At 37.1% G+C, this 24990-nt stretch overlaps 1 protein-coding gene across 4 annotated transcripts; it reads left to right on the top strand.

Annotated features, from left to right (window-relative positions):
- The first annotated feature begins 2502 nt into the window (after positions 1-2502).
- Positions 2503-24012, top strand: LOC141500325 (uncharacterized). 4 transcript variants are annotated; one of them, XM_074203447.1, is made up of 6 exons: positions 2568-2582; positions 4198-4288; positions 4522-4657; positions 5195-5293; positions 12673-12817; positions 13095-24012. In XM_074203447.1, the coding sequence occupies exons 3-6, from the start codon at positions 4624-4626 to the stop codon at positions 14539-14541; spliced, it is 1725 nt and encodes a 574-aa protein (XP_074059548.1). In that variant the 5' UTR covers positions 2568-2582; positions 4198-4288; positions 4522-4623; the 3' UTR covers positions 14542-24012. The 4 variants fall into 4 exon arrangements, with proteins under 4 accessions (XP_074059530.1, XP_074059520.1, XP_074059548.1 ...); XM_074203429.1 differs by lacking the exon at positions 4198-4288 and having other exon boundaries at positions 2503-2582; positions 5198-5293; XM_074203419.1 differs by lacking the exon at positions 4198-4288 and having other exon boundaries at positions 2503-2582.
- The last annotated feature ends 978 nt before the right edge of the window (positions 24013-24990 follow it).

Genomic DNA, 24990 nt, shown 5'->3' with positions numbered 1-24990 from the left:
TCTATTTGAACATAACAGCAAAAAAATCTAGGATAACATGAAGGCAGTTGAGAAAGGAATAAAAAAACTAAAAACGTATTTGTTAACTGTTTAAATTTTATAGGTATGATGTATAATATATACAACCTCATGCAAAAATCATATTATGCTGCTTACTACATATGTATTTTGAGAAATTAGATCACTTAATCTCTCAGTTTTCTATCTATAAAAGGAGGGACTTAGATTAAATGACTCTACCTGTTATAGATTTATGAAACTATGTCTTCCTGATTCTAAAGTCAATCATTTGTCCAGATTCATGCATACACATACATATGTATATAGACATATACATACACATTCAAAAATGTACAAATGTGGACAAATATATATATATAGAACATGATATATAAAAATCACATAAAAATTATGACTCCTTACTATAGAAGTATTTGTGTGAGTCCATATAATATATAACATATACATCCATGATAGCCATGCAGAAAATTGTAAACTTGTTTTATAATTTATGTATGTTTATATGATCGAGATAAAGTAGAAAATCTCCATTTCTGTAATTTTGGATTCTATATGAACACAAATTTTTTTTTTAGGTTTTTGCTAGCCAATGGGGTTAAGTGGCTTGCCCAAGGCCACACAGCTAGGTAATTATTAAGTGTCTGAGATCGGATTTGAACCCAAGTACTCCTGACTCCAGGGCTGGTGCTTTATCCACTGTACCACCTAGCTGCCAGAACACAAATATTTTAAGTAATACAGTGGAGGTTTACTGTTTTCTGATTAATCTTTTTGATTTTTTGTATACTTGAATTTATGTTCTGGCTTCCTTCTAGGTTCAGCTCATGCGCCATCTCTAAGAAGTCAGTACTGATCTCCTATTTACTAGTATCCCCTTTCATAACTTTGTATATATATATTTTATGTACTTTAACTTGTGACTTTTCCACCCAATAGAATGTAAGAAAGCCCTTACTCCTCTCTGGCAGAGTCCATTGGTCTGGTGGCCTGTTAGAGCCACGTGATAATCCATTCTCTATAAACATCCCAGCCCTTTCCAATTAAAAAAAAATTGGGGGGGGGCTTTTGCAAGGCAATGGGGTTAAGTGGCTTGCCCAAGGCCACACAGCTAGGTCATGATTAAGTGTCTGAGGCTGGATTTGAACCCAGGTCTTCCTGGCTCCAGGGCCGGTGCTCTATGCAGTGCGCCCTTTTCCAATTTTTTTAAAGGCCCCCTGGGCATTCTGTGGATTGCAGGTCTCCATGAGTTAAATGGATTTGGATTAAGTAAGATTTGGATTACAAGTCTTCCTTAATACTATGTGACCTTTTTTCAAGTCAGTTAACCTGTTTGCTTCTCAGTTTTCTCATCTATAAATTGCATATCTTCGCAAGGTCTAAAAGAGATCATTTTTGGGGCAGCTAGGTGGCATAGTGGATAGAGCACCGGCGCTGGAGTCAGGAGTATCTGAGTTCAAATTCAGCCTCAGACACTTAATCATGACCTAGCTGTGTGGCCTTGGGCAAGCTACTTAACCCCAATTCCATGAGCAGCACCAACAGTTCCTCCACACGCTGGGATCTGTTTTAAGTCGTGGGAGTGGGTATATATATATATATATATATATATATATATATATATGTGTGTGTATATGTATATGTATATGTATATATCTCCCTTGGGCAGGGAAGGGGGATGTTGTCGCTAAAGGACGCGGTTCAGCCGCGTCCTGGGAACAGCTCGGGCGGACACCGGGCATCGGCGTGGCCCGGAGGCGCCCCGCGGCTGGCACCGGGCCTCGCCCGGAAAGGAGGCTTTAAACAAGCAAACTCTCGCGAGACACGGAGAGAGCAAAGTCTCGGGCGCTTCCCAAGAGTGGCCCTCTTCTGTGCTAGGCATGCGCACAAATCTCTTCGGGCCTCCGCCTCCACTTCCGGAAATCCCGCCCCCCGGGGACCCAGCTTCCATCAGGGTGGGCCAGGGCCTTCCAGGGCGGTTGCCGCGGAAACCGGGGTTGAAGAGACCGTGGAGGAAGGATGGCCGGAAGGGGCGGGCGGAAGGGGCTCCGTCGTGCCTTCCGGTTCCGCTCCGCTGTCACTCGGGCAGTCTGACCTCATGGGCTTGCTTTGTGTCCGCTCCGTTGCTCCTGGCTCGGGCCTGGGCCTTGAGGCCCCTCCGGCCGTGGGCCCTCGGCCCGACCATCCCGGAGTCTCCCCGCCTCCGCCCGTCCTGGCGCGCTGAGCTGCCCCGGGGCTCGGGGCCTGCGCGGAGCCCCCCGGCCGGGGGGACCCTAGCGGCCCGGCCCTTCTCCCGGCGGGTGCCTGGGCGGGCCCCTTCCGGCGCCGGCCTCGCCCGCGCCCCGTCCGCGCGGAAGGAGGCCGCCGCCCGCGGCCCGGCCTGCGCGGCCTGCCGCCGCCCCTCCTGCCGGTCCAGGCCCCGGGGCCTGCCCGGCCAGAGCGCGCCCGCCGGGGCGCGGGCGGGCTGAGGGGCGCCTCCGGGCCCGGGCCTGCCCCAGCTCCCGCGTCCTTCCGCAGGAGGCGCCATGGCCCCCGTGCTGCTGCCGCCGGCGCCGGCCTGCAAAGTGAGTCCGCTCGGGGCTGCGCGGCCCCGAGGAGCGAGGCCCGCCGGCGCCCAAGGCCCTTAGATAGCCTTAGCACAGGGTAGCATTCCGAGCTCCAGAGGACCGTAGTCATCATTCCCTCGTTTTAGAGATTTATTAAAAAGCTCTGCAACCTGAAGTAATAATGATGTCGTATGTTAAGATTTACAAAATCCTTTCATCGGCTCTTTTAAACCTTACCAGAACCTGCCTATGAGTACTTCAAATGCTAGCCTCATTTTACAGAAGGGTTAGTAAGAAGTAAGGTTTGGGCTCTGATGTTAACTGACTCTAGCATTTGATCCACAGAGTCCTCCTGCTCCATATCTGAGGTCACACCTGTAGTAAGTAAAAGAACCAGCATTTTGTTACAGATCTTCTGACTTCTCAGGCTGTTTTCCTGCTCTATACCGTGCTGCCACCCCCATCCAACTATGCAACTGATCCTTTTTCTTCTCAATCTAAATGCCACTTATTCAAATACCCTGCTCATTTCTGAGCTGGATAAGTGTGAATGTTTAAAAAAAATTGTAAAATTAGTAGATATTGAAACCAGCCTCCTAAGTACTTTCTTCCCAGAAAATTTACAGAGTGCAAGCATTATTTTTCCATTTGACAGATGGGAATACTGAAAGCATTTACTTCCCAACATCAATTAATTAAGCAATACTCAGATGCTTCAGTTTTTATTTTAAATATTTTGGGTAGAGAAGGAATATAGTATAGAATCTAGTGGTCTCTTGTCTTCTTTTTCTATATTAGTATTAATCTTACTGACTTTTTTCTTATAGGAAAGCAGGGGGGGAAAAATTAAGGTAGAATTATTTTGTCTCTTATTTCTGTGGTTAAGTGTGTCCCAGAGGATAACTGTAGAAACTAAAATAACTGCAAAGCAATTGTAATGATATAACTCAAAGTATTTGTTAAAAGTTAATTTTGTGAGAATGCCTGTCTGTGGAATTCTAGTGTTAAAGCTACAAGATTTCTTAAAATTAAATTGTTTGAGGAGCATTTTGGTGCAGTGATTGGTGTTACATGTGGATCCAGGAAGATTTGGATTACAAGTCTTCCTTAATAGTATGTGACCTTTTTTCAAGTCAGCTAACCTGTTTGCTTCTCAGTTTTCTCATCTATAAATTGCATATCTTTGCAAGGTCTAAAAGAGATCATTTTGGGGGCAGCTAGGTGGCATAGTGGATAGAGCACCAGCCCTGGAGTCAGGAGTATCTCAGTTCAAATTCAGCCTCAGACACTTAATAATTACCTAGCTATGTGACCTTGGGGCAAGGCACTTAACCCCATTTGCCTTACAAAAACCTAAAAAAAAAGATCATTTTTATAAGACAGTTTTCAAAACGAATTGCTAAACAAATGTAGACTGCTTGTGTTAAATGGTAATGAATCATCTAGGGGATAGCTATAGTAAGCATGTTTGAATTAGTCTGAAATATTGCAAAAAAGGAGAAAATGGCACTGGTGAATATTATCCAAAGGAAATTATATTTGATTACTAGTAGAGGAAGATTGTACTGTTGCTTCTAATTGAAATCAGTAATATTTGGATTATCATAACTAATGTTACTATTGTGTATTGTAGATTTTTGATAGCAAATTATGAATTGAGCATTTGAGAGATACATCTGGTTCACATATGTTCACTTAAAGAGATTATGGATGTTTGATTATAGGTATGTGACTTAGCCTTTCTTAGATTCACTTTTCTAATCCATAAAATGACAATACTTGAAATATTTCAATTGTTTTTTATAGAAAATGTACATGCAATATACATGTGAGCTTATATAGTTGTTTGCCCACAGTAAAAGCTGCATCATTGATAACTCAATTTATTTTTGGCTTTGAACATTAACCTTCAAGAACAACTCTTTAAAATTCCTACCAAATTTATGATTCCTTGAAGGTCCAACAAGAATTGGTGACATTCAAGGATGTGGCTGTGAACTTTACCCAGGAGGAGTGGGAAAACCTGAACCCTTCCCAGAAGGAGTTGTATAGGGATGTGATGCTGGAGAACTATAGAAACCTTGTCTTCCTGGGTAAGGAGAGCTATCTCTTTCTGATTCTTTCCATAGTGGAGTCTTTTTCCATTCTTTTAGTAAATTAGCATTTTCTACACGATAAACATTTAAGAGTTATTGTTTGACCAAAAAAAAAAGACCTATTTGCTAATTCTGTTGTGGTCATCAATGCTTTTCTTTTGCTCTTTAGTCTCAGGTAAAAGGTCCTTATTGTATATAACTGGAAGTAGGGTGCTTGTGTGTTACTATTGAAGTTGTACCCTTCCCATTCTCTTGCCTTCGGATCAGATATTCTCTCCTAAAGTTCCATTGTATATGCCTGAGGATAAGAAAGTTTTATACTCTTGGTGGAAATGAATCAAATGTACTTTTTTATTTGTGATAGGAAATCCCCTATGTCTGGGGGGGAACCCCGCTTATCTAAAGAAAACAGTGAAGATGATACATCAGAGGTCCTCTGGACCCCTTTTGGGGATTTTTAACATGCTTCTTTACCTCAAATAGAAATTAGAGAGAAGGACTTTTGTCCTCAACACTTTTCTATTTCCCAATAAGCAGGACTTACAGTATGGAAACCAGATGTGATCTTCCACTTGGAAGAAGGGAAAACACCTTGGATGCATGACAGAGAAGCACCAAGAACTATCAGTTCAGGTGAGTCATTGAAAATCAGGCAAATGGGAATCTTCATGAATACAACTTATTTGGTCTTTCAGGGGGAGTAAATCAGTTTTAGAGTTCTCCTTAAAGGCCTCTGCATCTCTTGAGCAGAGCTGAGCTCTGAGAGGAAGAACTATCAATAAGCCATTTTCCTGATATCTGTTGAGAAAGTTTCCTTCAGTCAAAGAACTTCCCTTTCCATTTTTCCTTCAGGCCACTTAATCCCCAACAATTTTTTTATCCTTAATTCTCTTAGCCTTTTTTAAAAATAAATTTTATTTAATTTTCTTTGATAAGCAAAAGTCTGCTTTCTTTCCTGACTTCCTCATTCCCCTTTGAGGGTAAAGGAAAACTCTTACAGCAAATTAATCATAAACAAGCAAAACAAATTCCCTCCTTGTCCATGTCCTAAAAAATCTACCTTGATCACTTTTTTTTCAAAATATGTATACTAACTTGGTAACAGCTCTTGGTGGATCAGTGGGTAGAACACTGGTCCTGAAGTTGAAGTCCTGATTTAAAATCCATCTTCAGACATTAGCTGTATGACCCTGGGAAAATCAGTTACCTCTTTGCCTTAAGCCAGTTGAGATGGAAATGGTCAACCACTCCAGGATCTTTGCCAAGAAAACCCTATGGACTTCATTGGCATGCCTGGGCCATGGAGTCATGATGTCATTAACTAAATGTTGGACATGAATGAATAACACCAACAACACCAACTTGAACACATTATTTATAACAATTATTGTGTTTATTGTGTATTAGACTCTTTTTTAAGTTCTGAGGATACATATTCAATTTAAAAAACAAGCGGCATTTTCAAAGAGTTTACATTTTAATGGAGGGAAGAAAATACAGATGGGATTCTGAAAAGCATGTATTAGAGAGGGGTAGGTTATATAAAAGGTTTTGGGAAATGGTGGAAGCCAGCATCTCAGAAATGTAGCTTTGTCTAGAGATGAATGATTCTGGAAAGCTGGCCTCCAGGGCAGGAGAAACTGCTGTGGAGAAAATAAAACAGTTATACAAACATCGTATTTTCTGCCATATCCTTTTTTCCTTTTTTTTCTTCTAAATGTTTTTTTTTTAGATTTAGGGTTTGTTTTAATATAACTTTCTTTAGAGTATATATTCTCAAATTGCTTTCTTTGAGTTAGTTTGCTAGTTTCCTTCAGTCAGAGATCTTCCTCTCCCATTTTTCCTTCAGGCCATTTAATCACCAACAATCATTTATTTTACCTTATTTCTCTTAGTCAATCTTTTTTTTTTATAAATTTTAATTTTTTTCATAAGCAAAAATCTGTTTTCTTTCCTTACTTCCTCATTCCTTTATAAGGACTGAGGGAAATACTTATAGCAAATAAATATAATCAAGCAAAATAAATTCCCTCATTGTCCATATCCTAAAAATATACTTTTCTATTTTTTATACTTAATGGTATAATAATAATAAGAAGAAGAAGTAATTAATTCATAGTCTATTTTGCCATTTCCTAAGAGTCAAAAGCATGGATCTTTTGTGGTATATTACAAATAAAAGGGAGAGAGAATCATTTTTATGATATTTAAATATTTGAAAAATACATAGATTATTGGTACACATGGAACTCATTAAAGGATATAATATGATATGTCTCCACTCAGTTTCTCTTCCCCAGTCTGTAAGCTTAGATTTGATTACAGAAATCTCAACATATCCAAACTCAATATATGCAAAATGGAACTGCTTATATTTCTCCCAAAATTCTTTATTCATGCTATCTGTCTTGCCAGTAATCAAGCTTTGCAAAAACAGAGATATTCTTGACTCTTCTTTTTCCTTCAACTCTTTTATCCATTCACTTATCAAGTATTATTGCTCCTGTTTCTACAGAATTTTTCTTATGTCTCCTTTTGTCTCTACTCTCACAGCCTCTACCTACCTTCATCACTTCTTGTCTATTTGTCTCTCTGGAAGATACTGTTCTCTATACTACTGCCAAATTGTTATCCTTGACATCCTTCTGGCAGTGCTATCTCCTTGGTGCAAGCCCTCATCACTTTATGCCTAGATTATTGTGGTAGTCTGCTCTCCCTCCCCTGCCTCCTTCCTCAAGACTATCCATACTCTATTCCTTCTCCCACTCAGTTGTCAAATTGATCTTCCTAAAGTCTAAGTCTAACCTTATCACCCCCTGGTCATTAAAATCCAAGGACTCCCTCTTTATCTGTAGGATCAAATACAAAATCTTCTGTTTTGATTTTAAAGTCCTTCGTGCCTAGCTTCTTCCTACCTCCTTGATCTTAGATTTGGTACTTCTTCACATATTCCATGACTTGGCCCCACTTGCTGTTCTTCCTAAATAATGTTCTATTTTCTGACTGGGAATTTTCACTGACTTATAGTTCCTTCTTTCTGATTTTCCTCCTTTCATGTCTCAGCTAAAGTTTTACAGTCTTTAATCTTAGAACCTTTCTTCTGAGATTCTCTCCCATTCATTTCCATCTATAGCTTGTTTTCACACAAGAGTTTACATGGTGTATCCCCCATTAGGTGAGGAACTATTTGAAGGTGGCCATTGTTTCTGCCTTCCTTTATATCTGTCCCTTAGCACAGTGGCTCATCATGGGTGCTGAATAAGTGCTTGTTCACTTGACTTGATTTTCTGAAGCACAGAATTTGGCAGATCATTCCCCCCTCTCAACCTTACTAAAAAAAACCTTCAATGACCCCCTTATTAGAAAATTTCCAAGTGAAAATGGAACTCATTGACCATCTAGCCTAACCCATGACCAAAAAAAAAATACCTCTACAGTATATCTGATATGATGATCCAGCTTTTTCTGGAAGACCTGTGAAGGCAAATCCACTACTTTCTGATCCAGTTGCTCCATTTTTGTATTGCTTCAGGTTTTTTTTTTTTTTTTTTTTTGTGGGGCATTGGGGTTAAGTAAGTTGCCAGAGTTATACTACTAGTAAGTATCAACACTGGTGCTCTATCTGCCCTTCCACCCAGCTGTTCTTTTCTTCAGTTTAAGGATGTTTATCTTACATTATCTCCCAGATAAAATAGATACTGACAGTGAAAGCTTCCTACCATCTGATTCCTACCTACTTTTTTGGACTTGTTTCATTACTTAGTGGAGGGAATCTTCCAGGTCATCCAGCCCATCCTGTTTATTTTAAGATAAGGAAACTGAGATCCAGAGAGATTGTCAATTGCTCAAGATCTAATACATTTACTAAGTCACAGGTGAGATCTGAACCTAGGTTCTTTGACTCCAAATTCATTTCCATTATACCACTGTCCCTTCTGCCTCTATGTCTTTTCTCCATCTCTTCTTTTTGGAACCCTTGATGCTGCAAATTACAGTTCACATATACCTCTTTTATGGGACCTTTTATGATTCATTTCAACACTTAGCACTCCCTCACTTCAATCATTTCACATTATTTTTGTTTATAATCTTCCACCCCACACCCAAATATAATCTAGTTTTACATCAAGTTTAATTGACCTTTTTCATATTACAGGTTGCAGTTAGATCAGGGATTATGACTCATCTAAAAACAGTCTATTTTTATTTCCTTTTTGTCACATAGATTTTTGAGACCTGAATATAATATTACACAAATTGAGTTTGTGTGGTTTTGATACCCTTCCTAGCTTATTTACTTTAATGTCCTTTTTACTTTATTAGTTAATAGATTAAGAACCATGTTTTTATTATTCTTTGTTCTTTAACTCAATATCAATGTAAAATAATACATTATAAATAATATTAAAATATGCACTTTTGGGGGGTTTTTTGCTAGGGAAATTTGTTCCCACTTAATGCCAATATAGTAAAATCAGCAGTAGTTCATCATGATCATAGGTATTTGGAAGTGTTTTTTTTTTTTAACAGTTTTACTTATTGTTTTCATAATTAAGACTACTTTGCCAGCAGTATGTTGTGGCTACAACATAGAATATATTTTCTCTCCCTGCTACTTTACTGATGATATAGGACCACAGATCATAGATTCATAGATTTAAAACTGGAAGTATCCTCAGAAACTGTATAATATAATCCTCTCAATTTAGAGCTAAGGAAACTGCGGCTCAAAGAGGTTATATAACATGTCCAAGCTTATGTACAGGATGTTTGTAACAGGTTTTGAACCCAGGTCTTATTAACTCCATAAATAGTGGGGGTTTTTTCCATTGTAACCAGTATAAAATTACTTATCTTAATTAATATCTTTTCTCTTCTATTGCTTTAACTCTTGTGGGCTTATGTTGAATGTTAAAGGAGAAAGGAAGTCATCATTTCTATATCCTTAAACATATTCAGAAAACTTCTGATGTTTGTGCATAACAATTAATATTCAGTCCTAATTTTAAATGGTATGTATGCATTTTAGTATGTTTAAATTTTCTTTTTTCATTTTTTCATGCTTCTTATATTTAATAATTTAAATAATGCTTCAAAAATATTTAATGATATTTCATTTTTCTCTCAACTGCCTTTTGCAATATATCTTCTCATATCAGAGAGAATCATAACTTAGAGTGAAAATATTTTTTTTAAATAAATAGCTCAGGAAACTGTAACAATACATTAAAACATGTGAAGTTTTATTCTAAATTCATTGTCTTCTAGCTATGGGAGTGGGAGGAGGGGTCCCTTATGAAAATGTAGAGGAGAGATTGTTGCCTGTATTTTTATTTTAAGGTCAAGCTCATTCATTGTAATTTTGTGGCCTTCATTTTTTATTACTTTGTTATTATGTTTTACATTTTCATTTTCATTTAATTTATTGTGTATTTTTTCTTGTTTTAGTTTACTCAGTGTCTGTATCAAATTCATGTGGAAGAATTCAGTAGTAAGGAGATATTCAATGAGAGAGATTAGATGATTATACAGGCAATCTTTAATAAAAACAGATAAAATAGAATCAAGGAAATGTGTAGAGGGATGAGATTTTTAAATTTTTTAAAGTTTATTTAAAAATTTTTTTTCAATTACAAGTAGAAACAGTTTATAATATTGTTTCTTGTAAAATTTTCCCACTTGTCTCTCTGTTTTTTTTTTGTTTTTGTTTTTTTAGGCAATGGGGTTAAGTGGCTTGCCCAAGGCCACACAGCTAGGTAATTATTAAGTGTCTGAGACCAGATTTGAACCCAGGTACTCCTGACTCCAGGGTCGGTGCTCTATCCACTGCACCACCTAGCCGCCCCTCATTTTATAGATGAGGAACTGAGGCAGACATGGTTAACTGACTTGCCCAGGGTAACTCAAAATTGGTAAATGTTTTAAGACTAGATTTGAACTCAGGAAAATTAGTTGTCATAACTCCAGGTCCAGTACTCTATTCACTGTGTCACCTAAGTGACCCAAGTTGCTATATAAAACTTTTTTTTAAAGGACCAAATGTTCCAAAATTTATAGAGATTTTTGTTTAAAGCAGGAATGAAAAGGGAAAGAATGGGAAGATATTTTCATCACCTCTTATGCTATAGAGAAGTAATTAGCAAGCTCATTTAGTAGTTTTTAAAACTTAATAGAAACATTTCAGTGGGAAAGATTAGATAAGAATTGATCAGGAATATCTGTCCTTAACAATTTAGTGTTAGATAAGCCTAAAAATGGGGCAGCTAGGTTGTGCAGTGGATAGAGCACCGGCCCTGGAGTCAGGAGTACCTGGGTTCAAATCTGGCTTCAGCCACTTAATAATTTTTTTTTAAAAGATTTTATTTATTTTGAGTTTTGCAATTTTTCTCCCAATCTTACTTCCCTCCCCCACCCCCCACAGAAGGCAATTTGCCAGTCTTTACATTGTTTCCATGGTATACACTGATCCAAATTGAATGTGCTGAGAGAGAAATCATATCCTGCCAAAACCTAAAAAAAAAAATTTAGATAAGCCTAAAAAAATATTATCTGAGAAAGAACTCACAATTTAACAACTTGAAAACTTAGAAGTAATTGAGCTGGAATTAGACCAACATCATACAGAGAATTAATATACAGCCTAATATTACAGATCATACTTTACAACAAAATTTTAAAAAATTAAACCAGGTACATTTCACAGTGATGACTGGATAAGAAAGAACAGATTTAGACAATTTGAAACTATACAATAGAGCATTTCAGCTCCATGAAATTGAAAAATATTAACACTAATATTCATAGCTATTAGGATAAGAAGGGATATTCTTATATAGGATTACACTTGTATTTTATAAGCTCTCATAATGGCATACTATCTAAAATATATGGGGAACCTACATAAATAAATAATACCAAATGCTTTCCCTCATAGATTAGAGGGCAGATAGGTGGCACAGTGTTGGAGCTCTGCCCTTGGAGTCTGGAGGGCAGATATTCATTAATTTTTTGTTTTTGTTTTTTCAAGGTAGTAGGATTAAGTGACTTGCCCAAGGTCACACAGCTAGCTGATTATTAAGTATCTGAGTCTGAATTTGAACTCAGATCTTCCTGACTCCAGGACTGGTGCTCTATCCCCTGCACCATATAGCTGCCCCTGGAGGGCAGGTATTCAAATCCAGCCTCAGATACTTGATGCTTACTAGCAGTGTGATCTTGACCAAGTTACTTAGCCCTGATTGCCTTGCATCCAGGGTAATCTCCAGTTGTCCTGATTCATATCTGGTCTCTGGACCCAGATGATTCTGGAGGAAGAAATGAGGTTGATGACTTAGCTGAGCAACCTCTAACTCAAAGGAGAAAGTGAGGTTGGTGATTTAGCTCAGCATCCTCTAAGTCAAATCCAATTCATGTGCTTGTCATGTCTTCACTTCCCTGATGTCAAGGTTTTCTCTGAAAACAAAAGACAAATATCAGCAATGGTTAAAGGATATGAAAAAACTGTTCTCAAAAGACTTAGAGATTACCATAAGATTTAGATAGTTCTTTAAAACTCGAATATAAAAAAATCCAAATTTAAAAAAAACTTATAGTCAGAAAATATGTGAAAGATAGAGATTTTAACCTCAAGGGAAACTGAATAAATAACAATTGAACCTCCAGAGGCAAAGCAAAATCATAGCTTAACAAACACTCTGGTCCTGATCATTTTAGAAATGCGTGTTTATGTATTTAAAAGCAATGTATAGTTTTTGAAAATAAATGTTTCCAGTAATAGAGAAAGTCTTCATGTTAAATTTCTTTTACCAAACAAATAAAATCTATACCAATTTCAGGGTGAGAGAAAGTAGAGAAAGAATTAGATAAATATAAAATTCTTGGTAAAAATTGAACAAAAACCTATAGTATATTAAAAAATAAATGTAGACAGTTTTTCATGGTAAAGAAGTCAGAAGGATGGATTTGTTATACTTTTGGATTTAATAGAAAATAATTACATTTTTTTATTTTAGATTGGGAAACTAGGTCTGAAACCAGTTTACCAATTCATGAAAAATTAAGAAGGAATGATGTCTATATTTCTAAATTGGGAGAATCCTGGGAATATTATGTAAAATTGGAAGGACTGCAGAAGAATCAAGAGGTGATACATTCAAGGTAAGTAAAAAACATTCAAAGGAAAACTCAACATATGGTGGAATTTTCTGACTAAATCTGATCCATTTACTTTAGTTGGTGGCCATATATGAAAATATCTCCATAAATATACTTTCATAGAACTTTATACATTATTTGGGCTTAAGGAAACAAAAATGAACATAAAATTCATTCAGTTCATAATTCATCCTTTCATTAACTTAGAAACCTATTAGGTTGAATGTAATGCATGTAAGTAAACCTAAAACCACAATTCATCAATTATTTCTCATCACAGAATTCCTACTGGAGAAAATCTCCATAAAAGTCATGAATATATAGAGGCCATCTGGAGCACACACCTTGTTGAATGTCAGACAATTCATAGTAGAAAAAAGCCTTATGAAGATAATGATTATGGGAAAGTCTTCCATTCCAACTCATTTCTTACCCAACATCAGACCCTACACACTGGAGAGAAACCTAATAACTGTGGAAAATCCTTATGCTTGTACACACAATCTAACCAACATGAAAGACTTCATACTGGGGAGAAACCGTGTGAATATCATGTATGTCCAGTAGAATTATCCTATAGCCAGGTTCTTAAAAAGCGTCAGAAGATGCGTAATAAAGAAAAGTCTTATGAATGTAATTATTGTGGGAGGGCCTTCCATTGGAGATCACAATTAACTGCACATCAGAGAATTCATACTGGAGAGAAGCCTTACAAGTGTAATGACTGTGGAAAGGCCTTCTGCAGGAGATCACAGTTAACTGTTCATCAGAGAATTCATACTGGAGAGAAGCCTTACAAGTGTAATGAGTGTGAGAAGAAATTTCGCCATAGTACAGAGCTAAATCTACATCACAGAATTCATGCCTCAGAGAAGTATTATAAATATAACAATTATATGAGTATCTATGGCCAAGATTCAGACTTTATGCTACATCAGAGAATTCATATGGGAGAGAATCCTTATGAATGTAACTATTGTGGGAAGGTCTTCCATCAGAGTTCTCAGTTAACTAGGCATCAGAGAATTCACACTGGAGAAAAGCCTTATGAGTGTAATTATTGTGGGAAGGCCTTCCGCCAGAGTTCACATTTAACTCGACATCAGAGAATTCATACTGGAGAAAAGCCTTACAAGTGTAAGGATTGTGGGAAGGGCTTTTACCAAAGTTCAGAGTTAATCCCACATCAGAGAATTCATACTGGAGAGAAGCCTTATGAATGTAACTATTGTGAGAAGGCCTTCCATCGAAGTTCACAATTAACTCGACATCAAAGAATTCATACTGGAGAGAAACCTTACAAGTGTAACTATTGTGGAAAGGCTTTCCACCAGAGTTCACAGTTAACACTTCATCGAAGAATTCATACAGGAGAGAAGCCTTACAAATGTAAAGATTGTGAGAAAGCCTTCCACCGAAGTTCAGAATTAACTCTACATCAAAGAATTCATACTGGAGAGAAGCCTTATATATGTAAGGATTGTGGGAAGGCTTATAATAGGAATTCAGAGTTAACTTTACATCAGAGGATTCATACTGGAGAGAAGCCTTATAAATGTAAACACTGTGCAAAAACCTTTCGCCAAAGTTCACATTTAAATCGACATAACAGAATTCATACAGGAGAGAGACCTTATAAATGTAACTTTTGTGGGAAAGCCTTCCGCAACAAAGAACATCTTATTATACATCAGAAACTTCATAATGGAGCCTTAGGAAAGTCATGAATGTGGGAAAGTTTTCCACAAGAGTATACAATTATTTCTACATCAAAGAACTCAATACTGGAGAGAAGCAATAAACCTATACTGACTGTGAAAAGACCTACACCTAGAGTTCATGGTTAACTTAATATTAGAGACTTCATCCAGGAGAGAAAATACATCAAAGAATTCAGTCAGCAGGCCTTCCATAGGAGTTAATATTTAATTATACAACAGAGAAGGCCTCCTGAACAGAAGACTTATGAAGGTAATTATTTTGGGAAGTCCTTTTATATCAAAATTTACCTTGCTATACAGAGATATTGCACTGAGAAAGAACCTTTTAAATGAATGTGGGAAAATCTTCCACTATACTTCAGAATTACCATCAGATAAATTCATACTAAAGAGAAGCATGTCAATGTAATAATTGTAGAAAGACCTACAACTGGAGTCAGAGTTAACTGACATCAGAGAATTAATCTTAGAGAAAAGTCATACATCTAATTAACTATTCTGGAAAGACCTTCTGTATCAAAGAACATCTCACTACATCAGAGACTTCAATTGGGGAAGAAACATTATAAATGTAATAAATGTGGGAAAAGTTGTCCCCTGGAGCTCATACTTAACTGCATATCAAATAATGATTGTAACAATTGCAAGACACCCTAAAGTCAGAGTTCATTCAGCATTAGGGGATTCACACTAGGAAGAGGATTTTTGAACTATTCAGGGAAGACCTGTATCAGAGTACAACTTAGCTCAAGATGTCCTACTAAAAAATATCCTTATGAATGTGGGAAGGTTTTCCACTGCCTCTTTTAATGGCCTGTATATTAGAAATTCATAATAAAGTAGCACCTTAAAATGTATTTATTGAAAAAGCTGTTGGAGCTCATGACTTTACTGAATATCAAAGAATTTATATTAGAGTAAAAACTACAAGCATAAATGATATGTGGAAAGATTGGCATAACATCAGAATTCCTACAGAGGAGAAAGCATATGAAGGGTAAAAAACCTTCCTGTACATACTCTGTGGAACATTAGGGAATTCATGCTAGAGGGAAGCTTTTTTAATATAATGATTGTGGGAAAGTTTTGATTGACATTCCATACCTAAATCAAAATCAGAAGACATAATGGAGAGAAGCCTAATAAACCCTATGAATAGGGAAAGAATTTTTGCTGAATCTCCATTTATTCAATATCAGAGTTTGCATAGAAAAGTGATATTTTATAATTGAAATTAGCTGTGGAAAGACATTCCTCAACAATATATATCTTAGCAAACATCAGAAACCTCACCCTGGAGAGAAGCCTCAAGAATGTAGTATAATGATTGGAGGAAAGCCTTCCATGAAAACAAACTTTATTCAACATTGAAGTTCTCATACTAGAAAATATCTTCATGAAAATAGAAACTTGTGAAAATAAATACCTTGAGAAAGCCTTCATGCTATTCAGTTGACCTGAGTCATGACAAAAATCAGGAACAAGAAGAAGAAATGTTTAGAAGAGGGCATTATGGGGGATGTCTGAGGGAGAGCAAGTAAAGCAGTGTGACAAGATTAAGATCTACTAGGATTTTTGTTCCCAAGTAGATTAAGCTAGTTCTTCCCTTAAAAGGTAAGGAAAATGTCCCTAAAACTTGATTGGCCCAGGGAACTGAGGTCCAAATGGATCAGTTTATTGAAATAGCTTCCTGCTGGATATAAACCATCTTAAACTGGCTTTATGTTCAGCTAACAGCATAAAAAAGTACATTTATATAAACTCTGGTTCTTCAGACTCCCAAGGTCCCTGGAGTTAGCACATCTTTGTCTACTGACCTGGCTTATTTCTCTAAAGAGATGAAGAATGCCCAAACAACTGATGCATTCTTATTAAGTATCCTTTTTAAGCTATGACTACTTAAATGTTCTTTTGTCAGCTACCTCAATTGACAAAAGATACTTAGGAGTATCATTTTTCATTTCAAAATTGAAGTAATACTACCAGTTTGAATCCAACTCAACTCATAGCTTTTAGCATTAGTCAGTAGTAAATTGAGTGCAAGAAAAGACTTACTCCAAATATTCATTTTCTGGACCACCCTTCCCTCATTGTTTTGAACTGCCTTAGAGAATTTGAGACCTCAGCAAAAAAGTTGCATTTGAACTGAATCAGCACATTGCATAGAAAGAGAATTCCCTATTTCTAAAGACTGCAGTGAGACAAGCAGTTGCTGAAGCTACTAATCAGTGGTGCAAGTGGAAAAAGTGATTCAGCTGGTAGCAGAGACAGACTTTAGAAAGGATCTTATAGGCAAATGTGAGAAGTATGGTTTTGTTTTGTTTTGTTTAGTTTTTTTTGTTTTGCAAGGCATTGGGGTTAAGTGATTTGCTCAAGATCACATAACTAGATAGGTATGAGTGTGTGATGTGGGATTTGAATTCAGGTCTACCTGACTCCAGGATTGGTACTCTATCCACTGTGCCACCTAGCTGACCCTGTGAGAAGTAGGGTTTTTAATCAAGAAGGTTTATTGGAAAATTTCTCTATCCTTCTGAGATCAATGTTGTATGATTTGAGAATGGAAATGAAGATGAAACTTGAAAATTGTAGGTTAAAAATTCATGTGATTCTATTACTCTTTCTCCTTCCCCCCAAAAAACCTTTTATTCCATAGAGAAATGTAGGGTAGGAGAATATTCACCATCAAAGAACTGGGAAGGTTATGCAAGAATAGTAAACAGCAAACTAATGAGATGATAAGAGTGAAGGTGTCCACATTAGTCCTATGAGTTTGGCAAGTTGTAAGAAGATTTACTTTTCCTAAGCCAATTAAATCAGTTGTTACAGATGGAAACTTCCTTTGTCCTTTTTTGAGGTGTCTTTGATGGGTAGTAATTCATTACTTACCCCATAAAAGTTAATTCCCAGTTCTCTCACTTTGAGGGGAAAGTAAGAGGAGATCCTAGGTGAAAGAGATGTGGTAAATTGGAACTACATTCCTCTCTTCATTAACTTGTCATGCTGTATGATCATGAGTTGGGGCAATTAATTAGATTTTGCGTTTAAGTGAGAATATTTCCCCACCCAGATGACTGTAGTTCTCCCTCCCCACAGTCATTAAGGAAATTGGAGATCAGTAGCTAAAATTTGACAGGAAAATGATCAGGATATATAAGTGCAGTCATTGAAAATAGGCGTTTTGAGAATGGGAAGGAAGCACAAAGCCTACCTTTCTACCAGGTAAGTAAAAGGTGATATTCTTTCTCTCAGAGATCTTTTGAGTGTGATTCCTAAAAGAGTTGATAAGAAAGCAGATTGCCAGCTTTTGGAGATGCTGATAAAACTATTTCAAGAAACATTACACAGGGAGTAAAGACCCTTGAACTCCACTTGTATCTGATGAATCTCTTAAAACTCCAAATCCATTTGGACATAAGTTGCTGCATAAGTAAAACCAAGGAAGATCTAGAGATTCATCCCAGTTTCCACAGGTAAACCACCAACGGAAGACATCAAGCTTTTAGGAAGCAGTAACTGAACTAGTGAGTATGGCCAAATAGAAACTTTGGCAGTTGCATATCATGTCATTAATATTAAATATTACCCCTTCCACTGCGGGGTAGGGTAGAGGGAGTAGTCAAGATTTCCTAATGCTGGGGATGAAGCACAATTACTTTACCAACAGCCCTGTGTAACCCATGAGAAAGGTGGATGGCACCTGATTTCTAGTGTATAATAGAGAGCTAAACCAAATGGTCATTTTCACCTCACTGTAATAGTTCCTGACTTGCCATTGTGGTAGGTCAGGCAGCCTAGTTCCAGGATGATTCGAATAAAATTATCAACCTCCCCAACATAGTAGTTTTTTCTTTTCATGGTTACCATTCAGGAGCAGTTGGTTTTCACTTGGGAAGGAGTCCAGTATGTCTTCACCATCTTTCCCTAAAACTCTTGAGTTTTATGACCCCTTCATCTGACCGCATTTTGGTGGGCAGGGACTTGAAAGAGGTTTTTTACCCGAGGGTGTCGATGTCCACCACTGAATTGATGTCATAAGATTGATCAAGCTAGATGAGAACCTATATGAGATAGCCCATATGAGGCGAAAGTGTTGGGCAATAAAGCCCAAGAAAATGCAGAATCAAAACTCATTAGAATTTCGAAAACCATGGTGAATGGGGAGAATCCAAATGATTCAGGACACTGGGTCAAGCTGCCTAGACTTGCTTCCCCACAATGTTAGTCAAGCTAGCTGCAGAGTAGCTAGAATATGAAACATGCAGTCAGAAAGACTTGAGTTCACACTGTATGACTTTGGGCAAGTTATTTAACTTCTCTCAGCCTCAGTTTTCTCATGTGTAAAATGGAAATAATAGTATCAACTTTATAAATTGGTTGTGAGAGTAAAATGAAAAAAGTTCCTTGAAATCATCAAAGGTGATTTATTGTCCTGGAGCCTATGGGATCAAGATTACAGTAAGTTTGGGGAGGAGGGTTCCCCCCAGTCACACTTAGGTCTGGGCAAAAATAGATTGTTCACATTGTCTTTGTTTGTGGAGGATGTTTTAACAGTTAACTCAGTTTAGTATAGAGAAATTATATTTCTTATGCTAGTATTTTATTATATAAGTTTTGTTCCACATAATATAGATTAAAATGATACATTTTAGAATACAGTATAATCAGTTAATGGGGTTACAAATCATACTTGATTCAGCAAAGAAATGAAAATGTCAATAATAAGCTGGTTTATTAGATTCTTGGAGATTTCCTCTTACCCTTTACCCTGACATTCTCCTTTTACTGAGCTACCTGCAAACTCATCTCTTTCAAGTGAAACCCAGAACAACTTCTGTCTTGAAAGACCTAAAGCAAGCTGTACAGCAATTTCTTCCTTAGACTCTTAGGACCCTGTGAGGACCCATGCTTTTGGAAGTCCCTATTCTTAAAGACATGATTAAATAGGCTTTGGTAGACACTTTTTGAAAATATATGAAAGTTCCCCAAAGTGTCCGTTCTGTATACCACTTTTGAAAATTTGCTTGCCTGGGCTCTAGTTGCTGCTGCTCAGTCATATCAACATTCTGTTCATAGGTGGTTATCATGAGTTGGGTTATATAAAAAGACCCTTCTAAAAAGATGGGCAAAGCTCAGAAACTTCGTATCATTAAACCAGAATGGTATATTAAAAATTTCTCTTGTAAAGGTAGAATGAATTTTAGTGCACTTCACAAACAGGTTGTAGCCTCTGAACCCTGATGGTTCCCTACTAATGTGGATCTAGGTCCTGAGCAATTTTCCCTATTTTAGCTATGGCTGGTTCTTCATAAAAGCAAGGCATATGCAGCTAGATTTCACTAACTCTAGAGAATGGATATTCTATTAAGGCTTCTTGAGCTGTGCTGCAGATAGTATGGTTGGCAGGTAAAAGAGCACTGAGATCAGATAAGATCATCATTATACACTGCTTCCTGGGTGGTGTCAGTGGTGGTCATGAATTTGTCAAGAGTGTATATGGTCTTAGGAAAATGGGACAGGACAATAAAAGGATCTCAGAAGATCATCGGTAACTATGAAGGAATTTTGCAAATGTCTCCCATAATAGGAAGGATTATGGGGTATGTTAGTACTGATCATGGATATATGCTTTCTGATGAAGCAGTCAACAAAATCAAAGCCATAATGAGAATGGCAGATGTTGGAGAATGGTTCTGTTGCCACTCTGGACAGGGGATTATTATGCTATATTGTGCTGGGGGGGGGGGGGGAATCATTTGATCCTCATAAGGAGAAGGCAACTCTTCTTGCACAACTCTCCTTAGGCTACTATCCATTTCCACCTAATCCCCATTAACATTAACCTTATCCTAACCCTAAGTAGCAAAAAGGCTTTTACTACTTCTCAGAGCAAAGAGTTTGTCTCTGCCTGATAAGATTGACACCTCCCATAAGCCACGTTGCTCATGATTCAATGTCAGTCTAAAATGGGAGAAAGATTTCTGGTTCAGTAGTTTTTAGGATCCAGCCTTCTTAAATGTATCCAATAAGGAGAGGATGCTTTTGACCAGCTCTTCTCCTGCCCTTCCTTCTTGCACAGGGTTGCCCTACGTCTTTGTGGCCCTTGTCTCTTCAGAGGGCACCACCTACCCTAGGGAAATAGCTCAGATCCTTTTCAATTGATAATTCTCCTTTCCTCTTGGATGGTTTGGATAGTGTATAAAAAGGGTTTGGAGAACTATGGTTCTTGTCCTTCATTATCCAAAAGACCAAAATGACATCACCATGTTTGAGATAAATTACAGTGTGTCCTACTGTTGCTGATCAGACCAATAAGAGCTCAGAATGCTCCACCACAGTTGAGCACAAATTGTCCTTATGAACACCTGGGGTGTATACTCTAAACTTAGAGATGTCATGTTTCCTTTGAGCTGCTTCAATTCTACCTTCCTCATAGAGGAAGCAGCACTCTTACTGATGAGGGCCATGCCATGCTGGGTGGTTCTGTGCCAGTGTCTCCCATGCTGTACAATCAATTCTAAAGTTCTTCAATGACGCCTTCATAAATGTCTCAGTATCACTTCTTCCAACCCCCTTGTGGGTGCTTGCCCTGTGTGAGTTCTCCATAAAATAGTTTTTTTTAGCAAGTATATGTCTGGTATTCCAATGTATCCAGCCCATCGTAGTTGCTCTCTCTGTAGTAATGTTGGAATGCTAGGCAGTTTAGCTCAAGAAAGGTCCACAGAGTCTGGTATCTTCTGCCAGGTGATTTTCAGTATCTTCCTAAGGGATGCACTGGAATTTTTGAGAAGTGGGCTAATATGGTTAGACCTGTCAGTTAAGAAAAACATTCTGGTGACTAGAGAATGTGTTGTAGCTAGGTAAGGCTTAATTCAAGGAAATCAAAAGGGCTAGTCCAAAAGTCTATTTGAATGAACCGTGTGAGTAGAGAAAAGGTAGATGAGTGGAGAAAGGGGAAATAATTCAAATGTAACATTTGAGAATTGAGAATGTGGAATGAATAAGAATGAAAGAATGTCACTGAGATTCTGAACTTGAGCATTTGGAAGGCTGGTACCTTGTATAGAAATAGGGAAGTCCAGAGAGTTGTGTTTGGGTGAAAAGATGAATTCTGTTTTTGACTTGAATGTGAGACACAGCTTAAATTGTCTGACAGCTTTAACAGCCTTATGTGTAATGTGGGACTAAAACTCCACAGATAGATTGGATCTATAAATACAGGAGTTTTAAAATTAGAGATTATATTTGGATTCATGGGAGGCCATGAGTTACCCATTGCAGAGATGGTAGGTAATAATAATAATAATGATGATGGTATGATGACATATCACTTAATGATTTTCAAGATGCTTTTCAAATATCTCATTTTATCTTCATCATAACCCTATGAAGGAGATGCTATTGTTCTCATTTTACAAATGAGGATGCTGAGATTAATTTTCCCAGGGTCACTCAGCTACTTAGTGTTCGAGGACCAATTGTGAATTCAAATTTTCCTAACTCCAGGGTCAGCATTCTATCCATTCTACCACCCAGAGGCCAGGTAGAAAGAAAAAAAGTCAGGAGAAAAATCTTGAATGCATCCATGATTTGTGAACATATCATGGATGAAGACTAAACAAGGAAGACTAAGAAAGAGCAAACCAAGAAAGAACACTGTCAAGATAACTCAGAGAAAAGATAACCATCCAGAAAAGGATGGTCTATAGTATTAAATAATACAGAAAAGACAAAAAATGACACTTCAAGTGGATGATGACTTGTATAGAATACTGTGGTTCATGTATGACCTGGACTAGATGGTCACTGAGCTCCCTTTAAATACTATAATTCTGCATGAGGATTCTTGCCTACTGTCCTGAGGCCTGATTTTTTTTTAATCACTTAAAAATTTAAAAAGTTAACCATCAAAACTGTTTGTAATTTAAAATATTAAAATCTTAGTATTATAAATATAAACCTTTGGTATTTGTAAAAATGAAACCTACAAATTAACAAACAAATTAAATGATTTTGTTCTTTTCAAGAATCTGTTGTAATTTGGTTTATCAGTGATTGTTCATTAGCAGTGTCTGTTGTAGATTATTGTCTATCTAATTTTATTTTACAGCCTGCATAATATTCTTTGTCCACTTGGTTTTTCCTATTTGGATAACTAGACCAAAATCTTGCGGAATTATATATCTCATTTAAAAGACTGGATTGTTCTGAGACTTGACATAATAAAAACAATATCATCCATAAAGAGGAGCATCTGAAGGACCTTCTAATTCTTGCATTGCCGCCTTGGCTTTGCATCTTTTTGTATAAGCATTTTCAAATTGCTAATATTGATGACATGATTATATTACATTAATTAATGGTCTCGATACTGTGATATAGGAAGGGACTTTTTTCCTTTTCATTAGTTTTGGGACACTGGTCTTAATGGAGACGTTGAACTGAAATGTATATATGATCATTGTTGTGACTCATAAATTCCTGTATTATTTTCTAAATGTATAAAAATATGCAAATCTCACCAATGATTTAATAAAGGAACTATTTCCCCAGAGCCTTTATGTATTCAATTTTATAAAATTTGATGATGTTTTTGATGTTCTAATGAAAGTAATGTAATATTTTCACTTCCCTAACACCCTGTTCCTGGGAAAATCTCTTCCGAAGAGAATTAGAAACATTTGAAAGATTGGCAAAATAGTAAGACTGGAGATGTCCAGGGCTACCCCTGAGACCCCCAAGAATCAGTACTTTGGCCATCTATCCCCTCTACTACTATCAAGTTTCTCCACTGCAGACCTATCCTTAGATCTGTGGCCCTCCAACCAGATCCCACCGTTATAAATTCCCAAAGATCCTGCATTTTTCTTTCCCATGTTGACTCCCTTGGATAGTACAACTGTGAGTTGTTTCTTCCTTTATCATCTATGGTCCTCCTACCTGACTCATGATCTCTAGAAGATTTCTATCATGTTTCAATCTCAGGTTTCCTTCTTTAGAGCTACTTGGAGCCTCAAAACTCAGCAAGTTGTGAACTCTGATTAATACAAATGTAGGAATACAGTAAGTGTAAGGGTCTGCTTGCTCCTGTTAGAATTCAGTAAGAACATAAAAGGCAAAGACCAAGACAGGAATACTTCATCTATATCTGCAATGACTTCCCCTTTTACACCTCATCATCTGTCTTTGCTCTTTAAGATCTTCAACTTTATTGAAAGTCTAAGGAGGGCATGCCCATATATAAGCAAATCTATTTATTTCATGTCCCAGTAGAAAACAAGGTAGAAATAAAATGGTGCCAAATAGAATCAAATATCCCTGATATAGAAATAAATTTAATAAATTTAGACCCACAACCCTTTCAACATCATCATAAAGATAGGTTATCTCATTTTCCCAACATGACTCTTACGTTTAAAAAAAAGTAACATGGCCCAACAGAACAACTGTGAATATAAATTAATAATATCTCTATCTGAAGCCTAGTGTAAGCTGTTAAAGTAAAATTTCAAAAATGAAAGTACAGTTCACTACTGTAGGTTCCACTGATGCTTGCCCCACTAATGAAGGCCTTATGGTACTTCTACAGAGAGGTTCAGTTATTCCCATAAAAGTAGATAACTGTTCACACATTAATCAGAATTTTATATATATTCCATACTGTAATTCTATCTGCAAAATAATTGTGATCTAATGGTTATGTAACAGCTTTTGTAGAAAACATTTCTACAGAGCCAAATAAAACTTCTAACAACATAAGTAAGTCAGAGTGAGACTAGGGATTTGCACTTCTGGATCATCTGAAAAGTGACCTTTTTTTTTAGGTTGTTCGCAAGGCAAATGGGGTTAAGTGACTTGCCCAAGGCCACACAGCTAGGTAATTATTAAGTGTATGAGACTGGATTTAAACCCAGGTACTCCTGACTCCAGGGCTGGTGCTTTATCCACTGCGCCACCTAGCTGCCCAAAAAGTGACTTTTCACAATGTCCATAATTATTCACAGCCTCAAAAGTATAAACAAATAGAAAAAACAGTGATCAGTCTCCTGAAGACTAAAATATAGGCATTTTGAACAGGAGAAAATTTTGAATTTCACAATAAATAGAGCTAAGAATGCTAATCAATATGGAGGAAAAGTTACTTTGTATAAAAAGGAAGAGTTATCTAAAAAATTATATTAAAAGTTGGCCAAAGGTTCAAGGAACTGATTCATCTTTGAAATGATCAGATGGTAATTAACAGTGTATAGTAGATCAGTGGAAATCAGTTAAGCAGAAAGTGACAGCAGAGAAACAGAATTCTTGGAACCAGGAAATAATTTCTTTTTTGATTAGGATCTGGATAAGAAAACAAATCCAAAATATAATCCCAACCCCAAACCAAAACATTGTCTATACACAAATAATTTTGTTCAAAATTACAGTTTAAAAATGAGAGCACTAATAAGCATAAAG

The sequence above is a fragment of the Macrotis lagotis genome, chromosome 1, assembly GCF_037893015.1.
Source record: "Macrotis lagotis isolate mMagLag1 chromosome 1, bilby.v1.9.chrom.fasta, whole genome shotgun sequence".
Lineage (NCBI taxonomy): Eukaryota > Metazoa > Chordata > Mammalia > Peramelemorphia > Peramelidae > Macrotis > Macrotis lagotis.
The sequence above is the reverse complement of the archived record's forward strand: the minus strand, read 5'-3'. Positions and strand labels throughout refer to the sequence as shown.